General features: G+C 45.1%; 1 protein-coding gene across 4 annotated transcripts in view; it reads right to left on the reverse strand.

Moving 5' to 3' along the window:
- LOC139248643 (nocturnin-like) overlaps positions 1 to 21025 on the reverse strand; it is a 39044-nt gene that overhangs the window by 6132 nt on the left and 11887 nt on the right. The window contains exon 1 of one of the 4 annotated variants that reach the window (XM_070872166.1): positions 3482 to 3568. The exons of 2 other annotated variants lie outside the window; for them this stretch is intronic. Coding sequence is in view for 1 of the 2 variants with exons in the window: in XM_070872165.1 (XP_070728266.1) it covers positions 52 to 64 (13 nt within the window). In the remaining variant the exon portion in view is untranslated. Of the gene's footprint in view, positions 1 to 51; positions 165 to 3481; positions 3569 to 21025 lie in introns of those variants that run through there. One more of the 4 variants, XM_070872165.1, reaches the window with a different exon arrangement.

A 21025-nucleotide genomic window follows, 5' to 3' on the forward strand; every position in this document is an offset into this window, starting at 1 on the left:
CTAGAATAGGAATTCAAAATATATTCAAGGCAATTCACTGCATTAACATACCCCATATGTCCATTTCTAGTTGTTTTCCATGTATGCAAACAGCAAGGCCACCCAAACAAGTTCAGGTCCCTGCAGCATCAGACAGTCAACACATTCAAGCTCATGGCTGTCTAGCAAATGATCAACAGACTAAGGTGACTGAACGCGCTGAACTTAAAAAATCACTGAAAAGCCTGGATGGATTAAAAAAGGGCACAAATGACACAAACAGCTTGCACGTCACAAACTGGAGGTGGGAGCGTCACAAACTGGAGGTGGGAGCGTCACAAACTGGAGGTGGGAGCGGTGAGCTGCCAACATTCCACTTAACACAACTATAGGGACCCATGGTAACAAGACTCTAGCTATGCAGTGGAACTGAGGGGTGCCCTGATACAGCTTTTAAAATCAGACTGACTGAGGTGGACACGGAGCAGTGAACAGATTTAGACTGTAAAATGAAAGTATCCAAAAGAAAGTCAAAATCTCTTACACTACGGACAAAAATAATAAAAAGCTTTTGCATTTTCTGGTAAAACAATAGGATAAAACCCTTCATGGTCCAAACAACGGAGTTTGACATGACTGTCTGTATTCAAGTGCACATACTGTACCTTAGATACTGGATAGTTTAGTGGACACTGAAAGGTAGCAACTCAATCCAGTAATTACTGGCATTAGTCATGCCAATTAGTTACAGGTTCATAATTCTACATCGTATTAGTAAGTGTTTAGAAATGCATGGGCTAATCAATGGCAAGTCATATCTGAAAAAGGTAATGGAATGTTTTGAAATGACCAATGCAATGGGTAAAGGAAATACAGTAGAAGTGGTGTATATGGATTTTCAGAAGGCGATTCACAAGAGGCGTTAGAAAAATTCAGGTGTATAGTATAAGGAAATGTAGCAGCATAGATGGAAAGTTGGTTGGTAGGAAATAACTTTTGCTCTAGCAAAGAGCCAGCACAGACATGATGGCGTGAATGGCCGCCTTCTGTGCTGTAAACTTCGATGGTTCAGTGGGTACCCTGCCCAAATGTTCCTTTGCATAGTTTGGGGACTTCCCTAGTTTGTAATGTCCCTTCTGCTACTCCAGATAAGATTGGCTAATTCAGCACAGAGCAGGGACTAAATCTGGGATCCTCCATTACTTTTTAGCTGATTACCATACCACGTGGTCAGCTTACACCCAAAACCATTAAAGAGCCACAATTTCAGTCAGCTCAGGAATTTGTGCACATGTAACATTGTACTTCTGACCAGACTTAAAATGGGGTTATATTGTCTTCTCCATTTGTACATGAATCTGGAAATGCTCATTTTATTTAAGCTATGCAAGCTTTTGAATTTTGCTGTGAAATTGGTCACAGAGCATACAGATTGCAAATGGCATCTTTTGTAGCTTTGAGATTTCTTGATATCAGGGGAGATTCTGTAAATTTCCAGCATTTAAAAGAAAAATAACGTTGTTATTCCTAACCAGCCCTGTTTTGTCCGCAATACCTTTTTTCTAACATCAAGGGAATCTCAAGAAATCCTTTGGAGCTTGGTTCCTGTGCTTTCGCACAGAAGTCATTGCCTGTAACACAAGGCAATGATCTATTTTTTTTAAAACATAGCACCGTTTTTATTTTGTCAGCACACTTTTTAAAGCCAACCCAAGAATCCTGCAATGCATTAGAATTTAGATTTAACTTGCATTTATAAGAACATTAAAAAAAAGTGAAGCACAGACTCTCTCCTTCTCCCTGCACATACCACATCTGGGCTTTGTATTCTGATACGTGTTCAGCTAAAGGTAGATACACTCCAACTTGCATCAAATAAATACTATCTTTACTTAGATATAACGGGGAGTTCTACAATGGTTTGAGCCCATGTGTAAATACTTTGCAAGCCGCAAAGGACCTTAGGGGGAAAAAAAACAGTTGTGACTTAAGACAATAGAAAGCAAAAAAGACTTGCATTTATATAGCACCTTTCACCACCAACCTCAGGATGCCCCAAAGCGCTTTACAGCCAATTATGTACTTTTGAAGTGCAGTCACTGTTGTAATGTAGGAAATGTCGCAACCAGTTTGGAGACAACAAGGTTCCATAAACAGCAGATAATAACCAGATAATCTGTTTAATTGATCTTGGTAGAGGGATAAATATTGGTCAGGACACCAGAGGGAAACTCCCTTGCTCGTCTTTGAAATAGTGCCACGAGATCCTTTATATCCACCCGAGGGAGCAAAAGTGGCCTCGGTTTAACATCTCATCTGAAAGACGGCACCTCCAACAATGCAGCACTCCCTCAGTACCTGGATTATGTGCTCAAGTCTCTGGAGTGGGACTCACAACCTTCTGACTCAGAGTTTAGAGTGCTACCACTGAGCCACAGCTGGATAGCAGAGCAAGAGAAGAACTCGACTACACCCACTGTCATTCATATTTGAGCAATTAATAGGACATTCCGAGTACAATTGCTTCTTCATTGGAGGGAAGGTCAGATAGCATGAGGGTGTATCAACCTAGATCATAGGTTTTCAAACTGGGGTCTATGAATCCTCAGGCCTGCGAGTGAAGGGGTTTTTTAGGGCCAAATTTCTAAATTTGTTGAAATACTAGCATGTTCTTTCTGATGCCGTATATACAAACAAAGCATGTTTACTGCAACAATAGCACGGCTTTGCTTTGGGCAGCTGACACTGTCTTTTGGAATTTAGGACAGAGGTCGTTGTAGGTACGTCAATATTTGCAGGGATTCAAAACAGAGAAAAGTTTAAGCATCATTGGCCTAGTTCAGTCGGGTGCATCTCAGTGTCTATTTAGAGACAAGAGGCCTCAATAAGATCACCTACACCAGCTATGCAGACAAAGAAGAGAATGAAACAAAATTAAAATACATGTGAATTGATTTCAATGCAACACGTCTTGTGACCTTGTTAGACTATACCAATCTTCTATCAAAATGGATATTTTCAGTTGTCAAAGAAAAATATTTTTTGTAATCTCTAGTTCCATTTTCTTTCAAAATACTGCAATTCCTGGCTAATCCTGGCTCACATTAACTATGTAACCTGAAGTCTAGTTGCCATGTAATGGATCTTATTCACGTAAAATGCAAATTTCATTGCCAGCATTCGACTTCTGGCCTACATACAACTCCAGTAGTCCTCAGCTCCTGTTACTCACTTATGCTTCACAATGAAAACCATCCCCTATTCGGGCAAGTGTCTTGAAAAGTTAGCGAAAATGCGCATTGAAGAATGTGGCCAAAGCCAGGCTCATTGTTCAGAATATGATTAAAGCAACTCAGACAACAAGTAACATTTACATCAGAGAACAGCCCCCCTGCCCCCACTATCCTGAAAATAAACTTCAGGAGGTACAATTAGTAGGCACTGAGAGGCAAATAAATAAGGTGAGTGTGTGAACCAGCACTAGCATAACACACCAGCTTGCCTGAAAAATGAGCAAAGAACCCGAATGATCCAAGATGGAAGGCTTCTCGTCTGAGGATTTGGCTTCAAGGACAGACAAGCTGTACAAGGACACAGTCAGCGGAGCTACACCATCTAGAGGCGATTCACTGTACAGAGTACACAAATGTCGCATCGTTCATCTTATCTCAAGAAAAACAAAACAAAAAAAGGAACCTGCGTCTGTACACATTCCAGGGCACAAAGTGCATGTGGCTGGGGTTGTTTTGCACATGCCAAAGTAATTCTGTCAATTCTCACGTTCAGCTGAATCCAGCAAGGGCACAAGTAGACAAAAGTCAGTGCATTAACTCCACCTCCAATTTGAACACCATGGTTCTCGATGTTCCATTTAGCAGTTGCTAAGGAAAAAGTATGTTATGTGATGCAATCCACTAATTTCTCATACTATTTCCTTTGATCACTTTAGTAAGAATGTTGCATTGCAACACAAGAGGGGACAGGACTGAAATGAAATTTTACTACATTTTCAACCTGACAAATACTGAATTTCTTTGCAGCTATCAAAAGACATCTGTGACATAAAGCAGCTAACTGGACCTTTTATTTTTAAACTTTTCGTTCCTGGGATGTGGGCATCACTGGCAAGACCAGCATTTATTGTCCATCCCTAATTGTCCTCGAGAAGGTCATGGTGAGCCTTCTTGAACCACTGCAATTCGTGTGGTGAAGGTACTTCCACAGTGCTGTTAGGAAGGAAGCTCCAGGATTTTGACCCAGCAACGTTGAAGGAACAGCAATATATTTCCCAGCAGGATGCTGTGTGACTTGGGAGGGGAACTTGGAGGTGATGGTGTTCACATGCGCCTGCTGCCCTTGTCCTTCTAGGTGGTAGAGGTCATGGGTTTGGGAGGTGCTGTTGAAGCATTGGCGAGTTGCTGCAGTGCATCTTGTAGATGGTAGATATAGAAGGCACCTCAAGTCGCTGGAGATATATCACCAACGATGTCTCTGCAAGATCCTGCAAATCCCCTGGGAAGACAGGCGCATCAATATCAGTGTCCTCACCGAGGCTAACATCCCCAGTATTAAAGCACTGACCACACTCGATCAGCTTCGCTGGGCAGGCCACATAGTTCGCATGCCAGATACGAGACTCCCTAAGCAAATGCTTTATGTGGAGCTCCTTCATGGTAAACAAGTCAAAGGTGGGCAGCAGAAGCGTTACAAGGACACCCTCAAAGCCTCCCTGGTAAAGTGCGACATCACCACTGACACCTGGGAGACTCTGGCCGAAGACCCGAGGTGGAGAAAATGCATCTGGGAGGGCGTGGAGTTCTTCGAGTCTCAACGCAAGGAGCGTGAAGAGGTCAAGCGCAGACAGCGGAAGGAGCGTGCGGCAAACCAGCCCCACCCACCCCTTCCCTCAACGAATGTCTGTCCCATCTGTGACAGGGTCTGTGGCTCTTGTATTGGACTGTTCAGCCACCAGAGAACTCACTTTGAGAGTGGAAGCAGGTCTTCCTCGATTCCGAGGGACTGCCTATGATGATGATGATGACGGCGACGACACACTGCAGCCACAATGTTGGAGCAGCACTCATCCAGGCAAGGAGAGTATTCCATTACACTCCTGACTTGTGCCTTGTAGATGGTGGAAAGACTTTGGGGAGTCAGGAGGTACGACAGTCGCCGCAGAATACCCAGACTCTGGCCTGCTCTTGTAGCCACAGTATTTATGTGGCTGGTCCAGTTAAGTTTCTGGTCAATGGTGACCCCCAGGATGTTGAGGGTCTCAGCAATGGTAATGCCATTGAATGACATGGGGTGGTGGTTAGACACTCTCTTGTTGGAGATAGTCATTGCCTGGCACTTGTATGGCATGCATGTTACTTGCCACTCATCGCCCAAGCCTGAATGTCATCCAGGTCTTGCTGCATGAAGGTATGGACTGCTTCATTATCTGAGGCATTGCGAATGGAACTGAACACTGCAATCATCAATGGACATCCCCACTTCTGACCTTATGATGGAGGGAAGGTCTTTGATAAAGCAGCTGAAGATGGTTGGGCCTAGGACACTGCCCTGAGGAACTCCTATAGTGATGTCCTGGGGCTGGGATGATTGGCCTCCAACAACCACAACCATCTTCCTTTGTGCTAGGTATGACATTAGAGAATTCCCCCCGCCCCCCGATTCCCAATGACTTTAATTTTACTAGAGTTCCTTGATGCCGCACTCGGTCAAATGCTGCCCTGATGTCAAGGGCAGTCACTCTCACCTCACCTCTGGAATTCAGCTCTTTTGTCCATGTTTGGACCAAGGCTGTAATGAGGTCTGGAGCCAAGTGGTCCTGGCGGAACCCAAACTAAGCATCAGTGAGCAGGTTATTGGTGAGTAAGTGCTGCTTGATAGCACTGTCGACGACACCTTCCATCACTTTGTTTATAATCGAGAGTAGACTGATGAGGTGGTAATTGACCTGATTTGATTTGTCCTGCTTTTTGTCGATAGGACATACCTGGACAATTTTCCACATTGTCGGGTAGATATCAGTGTTGTAGCTGTACTGGAACAGCTTAGCTAGAGGCGCGGCTAGTTCTGGAGCACAAGTCTTCAGCACGACAGCTGGGATGTTAACGGGGCCCATAGCTTTTGCTGTATCCAGTACGCTCAGCCGTTTCTTGATATTACATGGAGTGAATCGAATTGGCTGAAGACTGGCTTCTGTGATGGTGGGGACCTCAGGAGCAGCCCAGATGGATCATCTACTCGGCACTTCTGGCTGAAGATGGCAGAAAAAACATCAGCCTTGTCTTTTGCACTCGCGTGCTGGGCTCTGCCTTCATTGAGAGGATGGGGATGTTTATGGAGCTTCCTCTTCTCGTCAGTTGTTTAATGGTCCACCACCATTCACAACTGGATCTACCATCTACTTGAGCAAGGATTATTAATTAGAACAAGTGTACAAGCATGCTCGAACAACGTTGAACCCAACATTAGTATAAAATATTTCAGGTATCGTTACTTTGATGTTTTCATGCAAGAAATGCTCACAGTACACAATTGCTAATTGAAGTATTCTATTGGGAAAGCAGAGTTGATGTATGTTTTTGCAGAATATAAAATTACTTATATTTAAAGAAACACTGACATTCTTCCACGCCAGAATTCACATGGCGATGTTCACAGAATGGATCTCTGCACTGCTTGCTATTCATTTCCCCCCAATTTCGCGCTCTCTCAGGATGTGGAACTGTGCGAGAATTTGGTGCTTAAACCCAGGGTTTCTAAGCTCAGTATGTATATTTTTTCTGTAGAGCATGTTGTATTGCAATGTGCGAAAGAACACTTCTGTTTTTGTACAGCATTTCTTGCTTTAATAGATCAGATTAGCAAAATCTCAGCTCTTCCTAGACAGTATTCCATTTACCCCACATAACCAAAATGACTACATTTCAAAAAGTAATTTATTGGGTGTGAGGCAGTTCCTGAAAAATGTGATACGCTCTACATAAATCCAGATTCATTCCCGACAACAGTGACTACACTTCAGAGGTAATTCACTGGCTGTGTGGTGCTTTGGGACATCCTTGTAAAAGGTGCTATAAATGCAAGCTCTTGCTTTTCTTCCCATTCAATAATTAGTTTAGATTAGCATAATGGGTAAACATTCCTGTGACATGAACACATTCGAAAGCTAATTCATAATTGAAACACATTCTAGAACTATCCCTCTTATTTCTAAATCGGTCACACAAACAAATGCAAAACCTAGGATTCACTGTAAAATCAGCAGACAAAACAAGCTCACACCTTCAGTTTACATTAGATTCCTGGCAACAAGATTTACGTGGTAAATGATGACAAACATCATTTACTTGCTCTTACTAACTAGATAAATAAGAAATGGAATGACCTTTCTCCACCTGAGCACTTTACAGCTCATTTCATTTCTTTTCCAGTGTGTGCCTGCTTTATCCGCCCCCCAACCTCCCCCACCCCACATCACTCCATGTTCTTTTTAAATGCTGTTCATCCGCAACATCTTCCAGCTGTGCGGAAGTGCTCAACGCCCAACTCACCCACTGATTTATGTTCTATCAGATGCTGCCTAACCTACCGAGTCTCTCCAGCATTCTCTGTTTCTAACTTATCAGGTGTTACTTGAAAGCCTTTTAATAAGTCAACAGAATTCCGACACAGGCACAATAGGCCAAATGGACTTGTCCTGTGCTGTATCATTCTACGAATTACGAGTATCTATTGACACCACTGTGTCAGCCAATGAGCTGGAGGTGGGGTGGGACTTAGGGCAGGATTTACAGAAAAGTCTATCCAGCAAACAGCAAAGCCAACAAAGTCTATTTACAGAGTCCAATTCCGAAGAGTCTCGATGAACTACAACAAACAGAACTCACGACCGAAACATCTCCCAATAAAAGCAGGGTGAGAAGCTCCAGCAAAATTCAGTCAGTGAAGGATAGTCACATACAAATGGTGTGTGTAAAATTAATCCCAGTCACTTACAGCAGTGCGCTCTCCAGGTGTGACTGATGGGGGAATTACCCAATCATTTCCGTTCTGGCCGGAAATAGTGCTGTCACTATATACAGCCCACAATTATATAACAAGCATCACCATGATTAAAAGAATTAAAAAGGTCTTTTAACAGGACATCACATGAATAAACACATTGCAAAAGCTACTGAAATAAATCAGCATAAATCCGTACTTCCTAGATCATTCATTTTGTATACAAATCCCGTGTCTAATGAGATGAGATTTTTAAAAAGTTTAATTTGATGATTCGCTTGTAACTACCATACACTTAAAACTATTGTCATCATCATAGGCATTCCCTCGAATCGAGGATGACTTGTTTCCACGTCGAAAAGTTCACAGGTGATTCAATGAAAGACCTAATATTCCAGATCCCGAACTAAATCCTGAAGGGTGGAAGATGCCTGTGCGTGGATTTTTTTTTTTTTTTTTTATAAACGTGGGGTGGCCGTTGCACACCAGCCACCACACGGGCTTGACAGAGCTAGGTCTTGGTCCAGTGGCAAGGATTAACCAAGACGACTGGAGACCAGCTCTGCTGCACAGACCTAGTGCGTGCACACATCGCAGTGTGGGCTGGCCTGTGCTGCCCCTGGGCCCTCGCCACTTCTGGGCCCCAAACCCGCGCGTCTCCTCGGCCCCGATCACTTCCCTCTACAATCTATTTTATTACACCACCGTAGACACATGTACAGTGAATTACCACATCATCCGGCTGCGCTTCCGTGGTGTTTGCAGGACATTTTGAATTGAATAGTAAAATTTCACATTCAGTGTTATTTTGTACCCAAGCCACCAGCTGAAATTCAAGGCTTTGTCAACGTTATCTGTGGTCAGCTCCACAATGTAAATCGTTCTGCCAAGTAAAAGGCTAAATTCTACAGATGTTGCAAATTGGAATCAAAAACAGAAAATGCTGGAAATACACAGCAGGTCAGGCAGCATCTGTGGAGGGAACAGACAAGGCTGTCTTTCAGCTGTGGACTCTTCTCCAAGACCTGGCTTTAATTATACTTCCAAAGAAGGGTTTGCACTCAAAATATTACCTTGTCTGATCTCTGCATAGAACAGCAGCACATCGTCCTACTGATTTAAAATCACGGACTTAAAACTCGAGTTGTTCAAGGAGCATTTACACGCTGTGTTGCGGGGAGGAAAGCAGAATCATAGGATTCTATGGAAGGATAAGCCAAATGGGCCATATGACTTTCGGCAAGATGGCCACCGGGGTGGTAGGTCCCCCGCTCCAAACAACTCCCACCAGCTCTCGGCAACTTTCCACCCCCCAAACCTCCCCCCACCCCCCCGCTGTCTAAAAACTTCCCGAACCAAATAGACCCTAATAGGGGGTTCTAGCACCTAAATCCAAACCCTTACCCCTTACCCTAGTCCCAACCCTGCGAGTACCACACGTTTGGGCCATTCGGGCCTACCTCAGGCTTCTTACTACATCGCCCATCGACGACCTCCGGCGAGTCTCACGAGTTCGGGCCATCTGGGCCTACCGCAGGCTTCCCACCACATCACCCATCGACGACCCCCGGCGATCTCCAGCGACGTCCTCCGGAGGCGGCGACCTCAACCTGGACCTGGCTATCGGGCCTCCACCCCCCATCCGGCTATCGGGCCCCCCTCCCAGCGGTGGCAGATGGGCCTCTCCTCCACAACAGAGTCTGGGCCTCCCCGACGACTGCTGGACATCCCGTGGCGACAGATGACCTCCTCCTCAACGACAACCAGGTCCCCCTCTCCCACGTTGCTGACTGGCCTCCCCTCCTCCTTCAGCGACGACCAGAGCCCCCCTTCCCCACCGGCAACCTGGCCTCTTCTCCACCTCCAACACGTGGCGAGTTCCATGGCCCTCCCACCCTGAACCCCGGTGGGCCACGGATCACCTACCACCAAGGATGCTGCCCTGCACCAAGCCTGCGGCCAACATCTCGCCGTAGGCAACTAGGTCCATATAGCAGTGCCTGGTCTCCAGTCGTCTTGGACCCCCTTGCCACTGGATCAAGACCTCGCTCAGCTAAGCCCGTGTGCTAGCCGGTGTGCAACGACCACCCCACGTTAAAAGAACTCACGCACAGGCATCTTCCACTCCATTAACATGAAGTTCGGGACCTGGAACGTCAGGACCCTCATGGACAACCCCAACAGCAACAGGCCGGAACACCGCACCGCCATAGTTGCCTGGGAAATTAGACGCATTGATAGACATTGTCGCCCTAAGCGAGACCCGGCGAGCAGGGGAAGGCCAGCTCAAGGAACAAGGTGGAGGTTACACCACCTCCTGGAAAGGGAAACCAGAGGCAGAACGCCGCCTCCACGGAGTCGGCTTCGCCATCAAAAACGAGCTGGTTGACCGCCTCAAAGACTCCCCCTGCGGGGCTAACGAACGCCTCATGACTCTTAGACTCACCTTATCCCGGAACCAGTGTGCCAATCAGTGCTTATGCCCCAACACTCAATGCAACTAATGAGGCCAAAGAGGGTTTTTACATCAATCTCGAAAAATCCCTGTCCTGCGTCCCTGCGGACGACAAACTGATCCGCCTCGGTGACACCAACGCCAGGGTTAGCAAGGACACAGACCTCTGGAGGGCTGTGATTGGCAGAGAAGGGGTAGGGAAAGCCAACTCCAGTGGTACCCGACTCCTGACAAAATGTCCATGGCACGAACTGGTTATCAGCAACACCTTGTTCCGCCAGAGGGACAAATACAAGGCATCATGGCAACACCCTCGCTCCAAGCACTGGCACCTGCTCGACTATGTCATCATCCGAGCCAGGGATCACAAGGATGTGCACATCACCCGCGCCATGACAGGAGCTGACGACTGCTGGATGGACCATCGCCTAATCCGACCCATCATTGACATCAACATAGCCCCAAAGCTGAGGGAACAGTAGAAGCAGTGTCGCAAAAAAGTCAATGCCGGAGCACTTAAGGGCACAGCTAAGAGAGTCCTATACAGCCAGCGCCTCACAGCTAACCTGGCCTGCCTTGACGACCCCAAGACGCAGAATGCCCACAGCGCATGGTCTGCCCTCCAGGCCTCCATAACCAGTGCCTGCAAAGAGACACTCGGTTACTCAACCAGGAAACACCAGGACTGGTTTAATGAGAATGATCAGGAGATCCATGAGCTAATAGATCGCAAGCGCAGAGCATTTCTGAGCTTCAAACAACAACCGAACACGGGAGCAGCAAAGCAGCATTACAGATGGCTCAAGGCTGAGATCCAACAAAAAGCCCAGGACCTAAAGAACAGGTGGTGGATGGAGAAAGCACATGAGATACAGCAGCTGGCCGACAGCCATGATGTGCAAGGATTCTTCATCGCAGTCAAGGCCACCTATGGGCCAAACACCCAAGGCCCCACCCCACTGCTGGCCAAGAACGGGGAAACACTCATCAAGGACACCGAGCACTTCGACGATCTCCTGAATCGAGTCTCTGCCTTTGACTCGAGTGTTCTCGACTCCATCCTGCAGCATGCTACCCGCCACCACCTCAGTGAGACCCCAACACTGCACGAGATAGAAAAAGCCATAAGACAGCTCAAAAACAACAAGGCTACGGGGGCGGACGGAATCCCTGCTGAGGCATTGAAGTATGACGGAGAGGCACTGCTGGCGCGAATACACAACCTCATCTCTCTCATCTGGAGGGAGGAGCGCATGCCAGGGGATCTCAGAGATACAGTAATCGTGACCATCTTTAAAAATGGGGACGTGACTGCAGCAACTTCAGAGAAATCTCCCTGTCAGCCATTGGGAAAGTCGTCGCTAGAGTCCTCCTCAATCGTCTTCTTCCCGTGGCCGAGGAGCTCCTCCCGGAGTCACAGTGCAGATTTCGTCCCCTACGGTGCATAACGGACATGATTTTTGCAGCGCGACAGCTACAGGGGAAATGCAGGGAACAGCGCCAGCCCTTATGCATGGCCTTCTTCGACCTGAGAAAGGTCTTTGACACTGTTAACCGCGAGGGTCTATGGAACGTCCTCCTCCGTTTTGGATGCTCCCAAAAGCTAGTCACCATCCTCCGCCTGCTCCACGATGACATGCAGGCCGTGATCCTTACCAACGGATCCATCACAGACCCAATCCATGTCTGGACCGGGGTGAAACAGGGCTGCGTCATCGCCCCAACCCTCTTCTCAATCTTTCTCGCCGCCATGCTCCACCTCACAGTCAACAAGCTCCCCGCTGGAGTTGAGCTGCAGAACCAGTGGGAACCTATTCAATCTGCGCCGTCTCCAGGCCAGGTCCAAGACCACCCCAACCTCTGTTGTCAAGCTACAGTACGTGGATGATGCCTGCGTCTGCGCACAGAGGCTGAACTCCAGGACATAGCCGACATATTTACTGAGGCGTACGAAAGCATGGGTCTTACGCTAAACATCCGTAAGACAATAAGATCATGACTGATCATTCACCTCAGTACCCCTTTCCTGCTTTCTCTCCATACCCCTTGATCCCTTTAGCTGTAAGGGCCACAGCTAACTTCCTCTTGAATATATCCAACGAACTGGCATCAACAACACTCTGCGGTAGGGAATTCCACAGGTTAAGAACTCTGAGTGAAGAGGTTTCTCCTCATCTCAGTCCTAAATGGCTTACCCCTTATCCTTAGACTGTGTCCCCTGATTCTGGACTTCCCCAACATCGGGAACATTCTTCCTGCATCTAACCTGTCCAGTCCCGTCAGAATTTTATGAGATTCCCTCTCATCCTTCTGTACTCCAGTGAATAACGGCCCAATCGATCCAGTCTCTCCTCATATCAGTCCAGCCATCCCGGGAATCAGTCTGGTGAACCTTCACTGCACTCCCTCAATAGCAAGAATGTCCTTCCTCAGATTAGGAGACAAAAACTGAACACAATATTCCAGGTGAGGCCTCACCAAGGCCCTGTACAAGTGCAGTAAGACCTCCCTGCTCCTATACTCAAAAACCCCTAGCTATGAAGGCCAACATACCATTTGCCTTCTTCACCGCCTGCTGTACCTGCATGCCAACTTTCAATAACTGATGTACCATGACAGCCAAGTCTCGTTGCACCTCGCCTTGTTCTAATCTGCCGCCTTCAGATAATATTTTGCCTTCGTGTTTTGCCCCCCAAAGTGGATAACCTCACATTTATCCACATTATACCTCATCTGCCATGCATTTGCCCACTCACCTAACCTGTCCAAGTCACCCTGCAACCTCTTAGCATCCTCCTCACAGCTCACACCACCATCCAGCTTAATGTCATCTGCAAACTTGGAGATATTACACTCAATTCCTTCATCTAAATCATTAATGTATATTGTAAAGAGCTGGGGTCCCAGCAGTGAGCCCTACGGCACTCCACTAGTCACTGCCTGCCATTCTGAAAATGACCCGTTTATCACGACTCTGCTTCCTGTCTGCTAACCAGTTTCCTATCCACGTCAATACATTACCCCCAATATCATGTGCTTTGATTTTGCACACCAATCTCTTGTGTGGGACCTTGCCAAAATCCTTTTGAAAGTCCAAATACACATCCACTGGTTCTCCCTTGTCCACTCTACTAGTTACATCCTCAAAAAATTCCAGAAGATTTGTCAAGCATGATTTCCTTTTCATAAATCCATGCTGACTTGGACCGATCCTGTCACTGCTTTCCAAATGCGCTGCTATTTCATCTTTAATAATTGATTCCAACATTTTCCCCACTACTGATGTCAGGCTAACCGGTCTATAATTACCCGTTTTCTCTCTCCCTCCTTTTTTTAAAAAGTGGTGTTACATTAGCTACCCTCCAGTCCATAGGAACTGATCCAGAGTCGATAGACTGTTGGAAAATGATCACCAATGCATCCACTATTTCTAGGGCCAATTTCTTAAGTACTCTGGGGTGCAGACTATCAGGCCCCGGGGATTTATCGGCCTTCAATCCCATCAATTTCCCTAACACAGTTTCCCGCCTAATAAGGATATCCTTCAGTTCCTCCTTCTCACTAGATCCTCGGTCCCCTAGTACTTCCGGAAGGTTATTTGTGTCTTCCTTCGTGAAGACAGAACCAAAGTATTTGTTCAACTGGCCTGCCATTTCTTTGTTCCCCCATTATAAATTCTAGTCTTCACTAATCTTTTTTTTCCCCACATATCTATAAAAGCTTTTGCAGTCAGTTTTTATATTCCCAGGAAGCTTCCTCTCATACTCTATTTTCCCCCTCCTAATTAAACCCTTTGTTGTCCTCTGCTGAATTTTTAATTTCTCCCAGTCCTCAGGGTTGTTGCTTTTCTGGCCAATTTATATGCCTCTTCCTTGGATTTAACACTATCCTTAATTTCCCTTATTCTTCCCCGTTTTAATTTTACTCCAGACAGGGATCTTCAATTGTTGAAGTTCATCCATGTGATCTTTAAATGTTTGCCATTACCTATCCACCGTCAACCCTCTAAGTATCATTTACCAGTCTATTCTAGCTAATTCACATCTCATACCATCGAAGTTACCTTTCCTTAAGTTCAGGACCCTAGTCTCTGAATTAACTATGTCATTTCCCATCTTAATAAGGAATTCTACCATATGGTCACTCTTCCCCAAGGGGCCTCGCACAAGATTGCTAATTTGTCCTTTCTCATTACACATCACCCAGTCCAGGATGGCCAGCCCTCTAGTTGGTTCCTCGATATATTGGTCCAGAAAACCATCCCTAATACACTGCAGGAAATCCTCCTCCATCGTATTGCTACCAGTTTGATTAGCCCAATCTATATGTAGATTAAAGTTGCCCATGATAACTGCTGTACCTTTATTGCACACATCCCTAATTTCTTGCTTGATGCTGTCCCCAACCTCACTACTACTGTTTGGTGGTCTGTATACAACTCCCACTAGCGGTATCTGCCCTTTGGTATTCCGCAGCTCCACACATACAGATTCCACATCATCCAAGCTAATGTCCTTCCTTACTATTATGTTAATTTCCTCTTTAACCAGCAACCCTACCCCACCTCCTTTTCCTTTCTGTCTATCCTTCCTGAATGTTGAATACCCCTGGATGTTGAGTTCCCAGCCTTGGTCACCCTGGAGCCATGCCTCCGTGATGCCAATTATATCATATTCATTAATTGCTGCCCGTGCAGTTAATTCGTCCACCTCATTACGAATACTCCTCGCATTGAGGCACAGAGCCTTCAGGCTTGTCTTTTTAAACACACTTTACCCTTTTAGAATTTTGCTGCAATGTGGCCCTTTTTGATTTTTGCCTTGGGTTTCTCTGCCCTCCACTTTTACTTTGTTTCTTTCTATCTTTTGCTTCTGCCCCTATTTTACTTTCCTCTGTCTCCCTGCATAGGTTCTCATCCCCCTGTCAGATTAGTTTAACTCCTCCCCAACAGCATCAGCAAACACTCCCCCTAGGACACTGGTTCCGGTCCTGCCCAGGTGCAGACCGTCCGGTTTGTACTGATCCCACCTCCCCCAGAACCGGTTCCAATGTCCCAGGAATTAGAATCCTTCCCTTCTGCACCACTCCTCAAGCCACGTATTCATCTGAGCTATCCTGTGATTCCTACTCTGACTAGCACGTGGCACTGGTAGCAATCCTGAGATTACTACCTTTGAGGTCTTGCTTTTTAAATTTAACTCCTAGCTCCCTCGGAGTGGCTGCATCAAAAATTACCCTACTAAAAACTGGTGCTGTTTTTGTTAGAATACAGGAGATTATGTGGTGATTTGATAGAGGTGCTGAAAATTATAAAAAGGGATGGTAGGAAAATACAGAACATTTCCAGTGGTTGAGGGATACAAGAGAATTTAGAAGTAAAATGAAAAAGGTAAGAGTGCAGAAGAAACTTTATTTTTTACACAGAGGGCAGTGAGGTAATGGAATGATTGAAACAGGGACTGTGGTGTATTAGAGGGGTTAGATCAGTGATTGAAGGGAAGGGGCACATGGGATGACAACTACTGTGGACGATAAACATCAACATAGACCCAATGATCCAACAGCCTGTTTCTAGGCAAGTTTATTTTAAAATCTCATAGAAAATTGACTGCTGTTTATTCCACTAACAGGTGAAAATAATGATACCGAACAGCTTCCGTACAATAATTTATACTTATACAGATCGTGTGGCCTACAGTATCAAGACCTCTATTCAGGTACTACAGTACCTTGACCAAGTACCAATTATTTACACATCCTGTAGAGATGCTTAACTTTCAATAAATCAAGGGAATCCTCATATTGTTTCTAGATCACAATGACTACACTAATACAAGCTGGTAACAAGGAAAAAGCATATTGATCATGACTAAGAAAAAGTTGCAGACATTTTTAGGCAATGCAAAACCATTGGTCATCTTACTGGTTTGTTTTTATAAAATGCTTTAAACTCAAAGCCTTTTTTTCCTCAAAATAATAAAACCTTCAAACATAAAAGATTGGGAGCTCGTTAAAACTTTCATGTTCATGGACAATAGCATAAGCTGCCACTTGATAGGACCCTTTGCAGGCGCTATTGAGATTACATCATCCTAACAAGTAGATCCCAAGTTACAAAATTGCTATGCACAGCAACATGTTATCAGACATGTTATACTTCATTCCTGGGGCCCCCAGGAATGAAGTATATTTCTCTATGTACCAAAAATAAATTACACAGTCACCATTAGGAAAGTGAGATATAAAGCTGTCTGGAATATTTTTAAAGAAAAATGGGAGAAGCAGGAAGGAGGATAACCATATACATTAAAAGTCCTGCATTTCACATCTCCACAGCGCAGCTTTCAGGTATATATGTCTGAAAGACATCCTCCATCAGCAACGCAACACAACTGGGCCGCAGTTCCGCCCTGTCTTTTTTAAAAAAAAAAATTCAAAACATCCAGAGGTCACTGTACAAGTTTGCTTTGCAAAGAGCAGAATGTAAACATTTAATGATCATCCTCGATCATTTAATGTGTCTCCTAGGAAGAATGTGTTACTGCCAAATATTTGCACTAAGAAAAGACTGCTGTCTGACTTACTCATTTTGTTAGATAGATGCCAAGAAACTGCTTACCACACACTGGTCTGCATGTTCTGAATGAGTTGGTTACATAACCTGCACAACATGGTTACCATGAACTCAATGCTCTCTGCTCTCAATTTAACTGCAAGACTTCTGAAGACATGGGACCTGGGCCGGGGTGGATGAGGAAGAGATCCTTGTGGAGTCCAGCCAGCAGTGATCACCGATAGTGTTACGTTCTGATAACATCAACATTCACTTTGACCTTATACCTACTAATTGTATAATTTACCATAGAAGGCAGAAATGTTACTGGCATATATCCTCTAACCTGCAATGTATAATCAGTCATATTTATAACCTGATCACAAGCACCCAGGAGAAACCTTTCATTTTAGAGTCTCCTGTCAATGAACCAAAAGCGTCCGACCTGAAAAGAAGCATTCTTCGCATAATTGTCAGATCCCAAATTTTTAAAATAACATTCATCACAACAGACGGAGGATCTGAGAAGTGCTGAAGCACATTAATAAAGTTTCATTAATGTTATTGGATTGGGTCAATGTTACTGGTTATTTTCCCAGTTTAAGAACTGCTGTCTCAAAGGTCAAAACTTTTGAAAATAAACTCAGTTCGAATTTTATTTAAAATTAACGGTTTTAACAGAATTCTTTAAATCCGCTGCTTTATTCCTCATTTTGGGAAGTCCGGCGACAGCAAAAAAAAACACGAACTGCGCACGCACAACTACATCCTGTTCATTAGCAGCAGTCACGTCCTTCATTTAATTATTTTGCCACTTTTCAGTAAATGCACAAATTCACGTTTCAGATACACAATTTCAAAAGCATAGTAAAATATGGGCACTCAAGGAGGCTGACACTCACTTAAACCCAGTAGAAGGGCTGGAATTTAGACCAGAATCCAGATATCCAGGGTCCCAAATCTCCCCACCAGTTTCCACAGGATCTTATTTGGAGCAGGACCTCTACTTGCTGCAAACAAGGACAGCAGTGCAAGAAGGGGAGTGCTAGAAGAAGGTGACTCCCAGGCTGGGAGTTTCCTCGTCCATGGCCTGGTGGAAGAATGGTGATATGCAGAGGGAGAGTGGGCATACTGACCCACAGCCTGACAGCCAGTCATTTTATGTATTTATGCAGGTTTTGCTGTAAGATACGAAGCGGTTTAAACTTTTTGTAGATGTTTCTCTTTTTATTTACCTTTTTATTTACCTCGAGGTCCAGGCCTGAGCCTGAATTTAACCAATATAAGCTAATTTCTGCACCATGAACCTAGTGTGATAATGAGAATGCGACAACTGAAATAAAAGGGCACAAGAGGAATAGGTGGAACAATTTGGTACGATAACTACAGATAAAGAAGTAATACTCAAAGTTAGTGCAACTCAAAGCTCCACACTAGGACGTGCTTTCTAGAATGTCAAAAGGAATTAGTAGGCTCTGACCAGTCTTTCAAATGCCCTTTGATATGGAAGTTGTGCTAGAGACCTTCATAATTAGGGTTATGGACAAAAAGCAGGAGTGTGAGACTAAGCACGGCTGCTCTTTCAAAGAGCCAGCACAAGCATGATGGCCGAATGTCCTCCTTCTGTGCAGTAAGTTTATGATTCAATGAATTACCAATGTAACACCTCTGTTCAAAAGGAGACAAAAAGAGATACATCAGTCAGATTAACATTAGTGGGTGAGCTTCTAAAGATATAATAGGAGATAAAATTAATACTCACTGAGAACGATATGGGTTAATTAAGGGTAGCCAGATCAGTAAAAGGTAGTTATGTCTGACATACTCAAGAGCTCTTTGAGGAAACAATTGAGTGCATTCATAAAGGAAAAACAATCAATGTCATGTTTATCAGTTTGATTAAATGCTGCATAGGAGGTTGATAAAATAAAGACACATAGTATATTAAAGGGAATGTAACTGCATGGATAGAATCTAGCTAAAGAATGGAAGACAGAGGAGTGGTTAATGAATGTAAACAATGGTGTCCTCTGGCAGGGCCGGGGGGGGGGGGCTGTGTTAAGACCACCACTTTTTTTTCAATACTGAGAGATCTGGACTCGGCTACAGGAGATCACCAGAATTTGCAGAGGAAACCGAGAAGGTAGCATTTCAACTATGAAGAGGACTATAAGTCACTTCGAGGTCAGACAGGTTAGTAGATTGACAGACAGTTGCAAATTGAAATTTAATGCAAAGAAATGTGCTGTGATATATATACTGGAAGAGGAAACATCATTAAAAGGTAAAACAAAGTACAGGATATAGAACGAGCAGAGAGCCCTGGAGGTCAAATACATAAATCTTCAAAAGAGCGATGACAAGCTAATAAATCTTTAGGATCCAGGAGGGTGGATAACAGAAAGATTCAAAGTTAACTTCATCCATATCAAAGGTCCATTGTATCATGTACACTATTGCTCAGAAATGTAAAGTTTCATGTGAACGAGAGTTGATTATTTCATACTGCCATACCATATTAAGAGCATTTTGATAAGAAACTTTAAAGTAACTAAAGCATATAAATCCACATTTTGTAACAGGAATTTAGCATCAATCTGGGAAGCTTAAGATTGGTAGCGCAAAATATAAAAACAGATAGCAAGAGTTTCTATAGGTATATAAAAAGGAAAAGGGTGGCTAAAGTAAATGTTGGTCCCTTAGAGGTCGAGACCGGGGAATTAGTAATGAGGAACATGGAGATGGCAGAAACTCTGAACAAATATTTTGTATCAGTCTTTATGGTAGAGGACACTAACAATCATAGGTGGTCCCTCGAACGAGGATGACTTGCTTCCACACCAAAAGGAATGAGTTCACAGATGTTTCAATGAAGGGCCCGATGTTCCAGCCCTGAACTCCAGGGGTGAAAAATGCCTGTGCGTGGATTTTTTTTAATGTGTGGTGACAGTTGCACACCAGCCACCACACGGGCTTGACAGAGCTCGGTCTTGGTCCGGTGGCTAGGGTTTACCAGGACGACTGGAGATCTGCTCTGCTGCACGGACCTAGTGTGCACACATATCGCAGTGTGAGCTGGCCCATGCTGCCTCTGAGCCCTCGGCTCTTCTGGGCTCCGTACCCTCATTTGCCACACCCCCGCCACAATCTACTGCCGCTCCTCTGCCACAAACATTCACCGCACCTCCGCCATGATCTCTCACCGCTCCTCTGCCACAGACACTCACAGAGCCTCCGGCAAGATCGCTCACCTCTCCTCCGCCACAAAACATTCGACGCACCTCGCCACGATCTCTCACCGCACCTCCTCACCAAACATTCCCCGAACCTCTGCCACAATCACTCGCCGAATCTCAGCCACGATCTCTCATCACTCCTCTGCCTCAATCACTCGATACACCTCCGCCACGATCTCTCGCTGCTCATCCGCCTCGACCTTCCCGCTCCTCCGCTGTACCTGGGCCCCACCAATGTTCCTGCCCAAGCTCCAAATGGCGACCTGGGTTTTGATGACGTCATCCAGTCACCCTCCTTGAAGCCGTCGCACACTGGTAGCAGCTCGTGCAGAAGTTGCAGTGGTATGCTCTTTTATCCTCCCGACCTGCGGTGGTGTCCTCTCGCAGGTCGGGTCGGCCCACAATGTTCCACGGTTATAGGGGGGAGGAACTTAACACAATCACAATCACTAAGGAGGTGGTACTCAGTAAAATAAATGGGACTAAAAGCAGATAAATCCCCTGGACCTGATGGCTTGCATCCGAGGGTCTAAAGAGAAGTAGCGGCAGGGATTGTGGATGCATTGGCTGTAATTTACCAAAATTCTCTGGATTCTGGGGAAGTCCCAGCAGATTGGAAAACTGCAAATGTAATGCCCCTATTGACAAAAAGCAGGAAACTATAGACCAGTTAGCCTAACATCTGTGGTTGGGAAAACGTTGGAGTCCATTATTAAAGAAGCAGTAGCAGGACATTTGGAAAAGCAAAATTCAGTCAGGCAGAGTCAGCATGGATTTATGAAGGGG

This window comes from Pristiophorus japonicus, chromosome 2 (genome assembly GCF_044704955.1).
Source record: "Pristiophorus japonicus isolate sPriJap1 chromosome 2, sPriJap1.hap1, whole genome shotgun sequence".
In the NCBI taxonomy this organism is placed as follows: Eukaryota; Metazoa; Chordata; class Chondrichthyes; family Pristiophoridae; genus Pristiophorus; species Pristiophorus japonicus.